Here is a 7,575-nt window from a genome sequence, read left to right as displayed (position 1 = left end):
GGGAGCTGAGGCTGAGGGAGGGCATGACCTCAGGGCTGGGTTCCTATAGTTCCGGAAACCTATGTTGTGCCCATCACTGGTGCCAAGGCCAGAGGTCCTAACTTATTTCTACCTTTTTTTCCCCGTTGTGTACACTCTTGTCATTTCTAATCTGACTTCTCACCCAGGGCTGTTCTCTCCCACTCTGTACCAGAGGGGCTCTAGTAGAGCAACAGGACTCTCTTCAGTGCTGTCCAGTATTGGACTACACTTAAACACTAATGTGTCGTAAGATGCGTACATATCCTGAAACAGTCCCTGAACACATCACTCACTTGTAATCACATGTTCATGGGCCTGGACACACATTTCTGCATAGCAGTCTCCTGTCACCCACAGTCAGCCAAGGTCCAGCCAAAAGTCATTGCAGAGGATTAAGTTGGAGACCTTGCACTTCTCCCTGCACTACACCCCATCCTTGTGTCTTTGTTTCTTGGGAGGCCATCTCCATTCCGGGTGACCTTAGATTCCAGTACTATATAGCAGCCCTTTCTTCACCCCGATCCTAGCTCTGTCCCACCAGGAAAACTTAGGTGCTCAGTCCTGGGTACACCAGACACTCATTTGTGATGGAGTTGCCCAACTCACCATAGTCACCATGTACATCAATAGTACTTTTCTGCCTTCAGGTTGTTGGCATGGAATGAAGGATGAAGAGGCATCTTCTGAACAGAGCCATACTAATATGTCACATATTAATACTTCCAAGGCAGGTTCACCCACACAGGCGGCTCACTTTTGTGACATATGTTACCCTATCTTGAAAGATATTTTGCACCTGGATGAACACCAGGGTACACACCATGGACTGAAACTTCACACATGTGAGGCTTGTGGGAGACAATTTGGGTTCAGTGCAAACCTTCTCCAGAACCAGAAGCGTTACAGTATAGAGAAATCCTTAAGAAGGGATGAAGGTGAGGCCTCGTTTGTGAAGAACTGCACAGTTAGCAAAGAACCTCACACATCAGAAAAGCCCTTTGCCTGTAAGGAGGAGCAGAAAAACTTCCAGGCTACTTTGGGTGCTTGCCAACAAAAGGCCATCTACCACAGCAAGAGGAAGACACATAGGAGCACTGAGAATAAGGATGCATTTCATGGTGAACAAATGCATTACAAGTGCAGTGAATGTGGGAAGGCTTTCCGCCGCAAAGACACACTGGTCCAACACCAGAGAATCCATAGTGGAGAGAAGCCTTATGAATGCAATGAATGTGGAAAAACCTTCTGCCGCAAAGCTACACTTGTCCAGCACCAGACAATCCATACTGGAGAAAGGCCTTATGAGTGCAGTGAATGTGGAAAAACCTTCAGCCGCAAAGCTACACTTGTCCAGCACCAGAGAATCCATACTGGAGAAAGGCCTTATGAGTGCAGCGAATGTGGAAAAACCTTTAGTCAAAAAGACAACCTTACTCAGCACAAGAGAATCCACACTGGAGAAATGCCTTATAAGTGCAATGAATGTGGGAAATATTTTAACCATCACTCCAATCTAATTGTACACCAGAGGGTTCACAATGGAGCAAGGCCTTATAAGTGTAGTGATTGTGGGAAAGTCTTTAGACACCAGTCTACACTTGTTCAACATGAGAGTATTCACACTGAGTCAAAGCGTTTTGAGTGCATTGAATGTGGGAAATTCTTTAGTCGAAGTTTCGAGTTTATTGCACACCAGAGGGTTCACACTGGTGAAAGGCCTTTTGTATGCAGTAAATGTGGGAAAGACTTTATCAGAACCTCCCACCTTGTTCGACACCAAAGACTTCACACTGGAGAAAGGCAGTGAATGTGGGAAGGCCTACCACCTAAGCCTTCACCTCAGTCGGCACCAGAAAGTTCACACTGCAGGCAGGCTCTAGGACTGCTTTGAATACAACAGAACTCAGCAGTCAGATGTTGAACTTCATGTATCTGAACATTGACTCAAGGGAGATAGCTTATGGTGCCAGGTATGTAGGAAACTTCTAGGGATATGTTGCACTTTCTGACCTGGTCAGGTTTTTTGCTGGAGTTACGTCACTGTCAGTGCCTGTGGCCAAAACCATCTTAACTCTACCAGCTTACATACCCTAGCATCAGGGAAGACAGGGTTTTATATTTTCCGGTCCCTGGAGAAAATCATGAAATGCCTGATTTTATTGGGGGTCCTCATTCCCTTCTGTGTGACAGGTATAGATATGGACATGACCCATCTTTAGCCAAGAAGGTCTGAGCTGTATCTGTTGGTGGCTTATACAAAAGGTTTGCTTTCTTCATGGATAGTCTTGATCTCACATACTTGTAATGAATTTTTCCAGCCTCCAAGTCACCTGGCCTGGGAAAGTACTTGCCTCATGTTGCTCTGCTTGTGATAATAAAGGCCTTACAGTTTAAGCCACCTTTAATCTTGGGGGTTCTTTTCACTGGATTGGATTGAGAACAGGCCCTGCCAAACTGAAGACCGCCTTTGTGGGGGCCTCCAACTTTGTGCCTCAAATGGGACAGTGGGTTGACGGAGAACAGTTCTTAGTCCAGTTTTCGACTGGACTAAGTTAACTTGCATAGCTGACAAAGCTTGTTAAGTTACAATTCAGATCTTTGTAGGCCTGATTTGTCCGGATTTTAGAGTTATTTGAGAGCCCATATGTCACGTTGAGGAGGGTGCTGCTGCTGTGACAGCCTGTAGTGTTTTGAAACTGCATGGATTGGGCATCTTGTTTCTAGCATATGTCCCATGTTCCCCAACACTGTTGAGGTAAACCTATTCCTCAGGACCTGCTGAGTGGCCATGTTTTCTGAAAACTGGAATCTGGTACACAGGCCACTTGGTAAGATCTAAAGCATCCAGTATGGAAACAAAATTGATAAATATTAGGTGTGAATGATTGGGCTTGGGAAGATCGAGGCAAACTAGAGGGGAAGTGTCCGTTATAAAAACACCACAGACAGCCCACGCACTATGGCTGAATGGGATCAGTGTATCCAGAAATCTCAGGATCTCCAGTACTGTGTTACTGTTACGGATAAGGTCCCTGGAGCAGCAATGAATGTAGTTTTCCTAGATTCCTGTACCTCCCTGGGCTCTATACCTAATGTCTTTTCTACTTTAGTGTCTTTGCTGTACATTCACTAACCCTGGGAGTAAAGAGGTGCGATGGGCCCAAGAAGTACCTTTTGTGACCAGCTAGAGTTTCTGGTGACTCTGAGTAATACCTGGAGGGACAACTAAAGAAAACATTTAGAAAGCACTGTCGGAATGTGGAGGTGAACAGGGATGCTGTAGTATTCATGCTTATTCATAGTTGTAACAAATGTTCAGTAAATACCTGCTGTATTTCAGGCACTGTCTTTACTGCAGAAGACATTTGCAAAACAAGAGACAGACCCCAGTAGCTTACATTGTACTGAAGAAAGAGGAGGAAATATGAAAAAAAAAAAAAAATTCTGAATTATATGGAGTCATAGATTGTGGCAGGCATAATGGAGAAAAGAGAAGGTGGGCCGGGCGCGGTGGCTCAAGCCTGTAATCCCAGCACTTTGGGAGGCCGAGGCGGGTGGATCACGAGGTCAAGAGATCGAGACCATCCTGGTCAACATGGTGAAACCCCGTCTCTACTAAAAATACAAAAAATTAGCTGGGCCTGGTGGCGCGTGCCTGTAATCCCAGCTACTCAGGAGGCTGAGGCTGGAGAATTGCGTGAACCCAGGAGGCGGAGGTTGCGGTGAGCCGAGATCGCGCCATTGCACTCTAGCCTGGGTAACAAGAGTGAAACTCCGTCTCAAAAAAAAAAAAAAAAAAAAAAAAAGAGAGAGAAGGTGAAGGCATTGAGTCGTGCTGGAGTGGTATGTAATATTACACAGCCAAGAAAGGCCAATTTGTGGATGGATCTTTATTGGAAAAGGACATGGAGAGCTCAATGCCACTGAAATAAAAGTTCAGCGTTTTTGAAAATTTCCCTAGAAATCTGAAGCACAGTGTGCCATGCAGGGCCCCAGGAGGAACAGGTTTTAGTGTGAAGGAAGAGGCAAGAGCTAGGGGAAAGCCTAGACCAGATCCTTTATTGTGTTTTCCATGGGAAAGGCAAGGCAGATCAGAGCCGACATCTGAGTACTGGCTAGTCTGAATAATTGTGGTTGGCTTTGATTTACAGGAGTAGTCTCTACTTGCCTCCCACCTCGTCCTGGTGTTACAGTAGGTGGTTGGAGATCACGCCATTACACTCCAGCCTGGACAACAGAAGCAAATCTCTGTCTCAAAGAATAAGTGGTGACCAGGTGCAGTGGCTCACGCTTGTAATCCCAGCACTTTGGGAAGCTCAGGCGGGCAGATGACAAGGTCAAGAGATCGAGACCATCCTGGACAACATGGTGAAACCTCGTCTCTGCTGAAAACAGAAAAATTAGCTGGGTGTGGTGGCGGGCACCTGTAGTCCCAGGTACTCAGGAGTCTGAGGCAGGAGCATCTCTTGAACCTGGGAGGCGGAGGTTGCAGTGAACCAAGATCATGCTTGCACTCCAGCCTGGGCAACAGAGTGAGACTTTTGTCTCAAAAAATAAAAGTCAATAAGTGGCACCCAAATGAAATGATTTCTTTAAAATTGAACAAAGGTGAATGAAAATGAAACCCTTAAAGTTTTCTTTAAATGATAATGACTGCCACGTATTCTAAAAGTTACTTTTATTTTTAAAAATGACAGTGTCTAAGGTATATTTCAAGAAACCAGCACTGGATACTATCTAAAGTGGTAAAAGCAGATTTCAATTAGGGCCTATTGGAATAGGGAGAAAGCGACCTCATGAAACGAGGCCCACTTCCGAATACAGCGTAGACAGGGAATTTCTAGCCAGTAAACAGACTGTGTAGTCAGCTCATGGTTAATTACTAAGAGGAAACAACAGAGCTAAAGGGAGATTCTTTTTATTTTTAAACAGTCTCTCTCTGTCACTGCTCACTGCAACCTCTCCTACCCAGGCTCAAGCAATTGTCTTGCCTCAGCCTCCCGAGTAGCTGGGATTACAGGCGCCCACCCACACACCCAGCTCATTTTTGTCTTTTTGGTAGACGTGGTGTTTCACCATGTCGTGACCTCAAATGATCCATCCACCGCAGCTTCCCAAAGTGCTGGGATTACAGGAGTAAGCCACTTCGCCTGCTCAGGAAATTCTTTTTTGTTGTTTTTGTTTTTTTTGAGACAGAGAGTCTCACTTTGTTGCCCGGGCTGGAGTGCAATGGCGGTCTTGGCTCACTGCAACCTCTGCCTCCCGCATTCGGGTTCAAACAGTTCTCCAGCCTCAGCCTCCCAAGTAGCTGGGACCCCAGGCACCGGCCACTAAACCCGGCTAAATTTTGTATTTTTGGTAGAGATGGGTTTTGACCATGCTGGCCAGGCTCATCTTGAACTCTTGACCTTATAATCCACCCGCCTCAACCTCCCAAAGTGCTGGGAGTACAGGCGTGAGCCACCTCTCCTGGCTAGGAAATTCTTTTTTTTTTTTTTTTTGAGACGGAGTTTCGCTCTTGTTACCCAGGCTGGAGTGCAATGGCGCGATCTCGGCTCACCGCAACCTCTGCCTCCTGGGCTCAGGCAATTCTCCTGCCTCAGCCTCCTGAGTAGCTGGGATTACAGGCAAGCGCCACCATGCCCAGCTCGTTTTTTTGTATTTTTAGTAGACACGGGGTTTCACCATGTTGACCAGGATGGTCTCGATCTCTCGACCTCGTGATCCACCCGCCTAGGCCTCCCAAAGTGCTGGGATTACAGGCTTGAGCCACCGCGCCCGGCTGATACAGTGATTTATTTTGCTTTGGGTAAATATGCAGTAGTGGGATTGCCAGATCATATGAGAATTATATTTTTAGTTTATTGGGAAGTCTTTATACTGTTTTCCAAAGTGATTGTACTGATTAACAGTGTACAGGAGTTCCCTTTTGTCACATCTTCACCAACGTCTGTTAATTTTTGTCATTTTAAATAAAAACCATTCTAACTAGGGTAAGATAATATCTTCTGGATTTGATTTATATTTCTCTGATAATTAGTGATGTTGGCATTCTTCATATGTTTGTTGACTATTTGTTTGTCTTGAATTGAGAAATACCTGATCATGTCCTTTGCCCATTTTTAAATGAGATAGTTTTTGTGTTTGTTTTTGCTGTTGAAATGTTTGAGTTCTTTTTTTTTTTTTTTTTTTTTGAGACGGAGTTTCGCTCTTGTTATCCAGGCTGGAGTGCAATGGCAACATCTGGGCTCACCGCAACGTCCGCCTCCTGGGCTCAGGCAATTCTCCTGCCTCAGCCTCCTGTGTAGCTGGGACTACAGGCACGCGCCACCATGCCCAGCTAATGTTTTGTATTTTTAGTAGAGACGGGGTTTCGCCATGTTGGCCAGGCTGGTCTTGAACTCCTGAGCTGGTGAACTGCCTGCCTTGGCCTCCCGAAGTGGTGGGATTACAGTCCTGAGGTACCACACCCGGACTTTAGTCAATCCTTATTTTTTTTTTTTTTTTTTTTGAGACGGAGTTTTCGCTCTTGTTACCCAGGTTGGAGTGCAATGGCGCGATCGCGGCTCACTGCAACCTCTGCCTCCTGGGTTCAGGCAATTCTCCTGCCTCAGCCTCCTGAGTAGCTGGGATTACAGGCACGCGCCACCATGCCCAGCTAATTTTTTGTATTTTTAGTAGAGACGGGGTTTCACCATGTTGACCAGGGTGGTCTCGATCTCTTGACCTCGTGATCCACCCGCCTCGGCCTCCCAAAGTGCTGGGATTACAGGCTTGAGCTACCGTGCCCGGCTTGAGTTCTTATATATTCTAGGACTATCCCCTGCTGGATGAGTCGTTTTCAAACATTTTCTCTCATTCAAGAGGCTCTCTCCATTCACTCTCTTGTTTCTTTTGCTGTGCAGAAGCTTTCAAGTTCCAGATGGTCTCATTTGTCTATTTTTTGTTTTTGTTGCCCTTGCTTTTGAGGACTTAGTTATAAAATATTTGCCTAGAAGAATGTTCAGAAGAGTTTTCTTTATGTTTATCCTAGTGGTTTAGTAATTTTGGGTCTATTGTTTAAGTCTTTAATCAATCTTGGGTTGATTTTTGTATACAGGGAGACATAGAAGTCCAGGTTCTTTCTTCTGCATGTGGTTATCTAGTTTGTCCAGCACCATTTATTGAGGAAATGGCATTTCCCCAATGTACATTCTTTATGGTTGTGTTCAAAATCAGTCATCTGTAAATATGGATTTTTTTCTGGGCTCCATTTTTTTATGTGTCTGTTCTGTGTATCATATCAATACCATGTTGTTGTGGTTACTGTGGCTTTGTAATATATTTTAAAATTAGTTAATGTGATGCCTCCATGATTGTTCTTTTTGTTAAGGATTGCATTCACTATTCAGGATCTGTTTGGTTTCCATAGAAATTATATGATTTTTTTCCTTTTTTGTGAAAAATGATATTAGAATTTGATACAGATTGTATTGAATCTGTAGACAGCTTTGTGTAGTATAGATATTTTAGGAATATTCTTCCAGTTCATGAGTGTGGATATCTATTTGTTTT

At 44.7% G+C, this 7,575-nt stretch overlaps 1 protein-coding gene across 1 annotated transcript; it reads left to right on the top strand.

Moving 5' to 3' along the window:
- Positions 1–7,360, top strand: LOC141581218 (uncharacterized). Its single transcript, XM_074385840.1, has one exon. It carries the CDS (start codon positions 638–640, stop codon positions 1,826–1,828), a length of 1,191 nt encoding a protein of 396 aa, XP_074241941.1. The 5' UTR covers positions 1–637; the 3' UTR covers positions 1,829–7,360.
- The last annotated feature ends 215 nt before the right edge of the window (positions 7,361–7,575 follow it).

This window comes from Saimiri boliviensis, chromosome 14, assembly GCF_048565385.1.
Source record: "Saimiri boliviensis isolate mSaiBol1 chromosome 14, mSaiBol1.pri, whole genome shotgun sequence".
Taxonomy (NCBI): domain Eukaryota; kingdom Metazoa; phylum Chordata; class Mammalia; order Primates; family Cebidae; genus Saimiri; species Saimiri boliviensis.
This window is presented reverse-complemented; position numbering and strand designations above follow the sequence as displayed.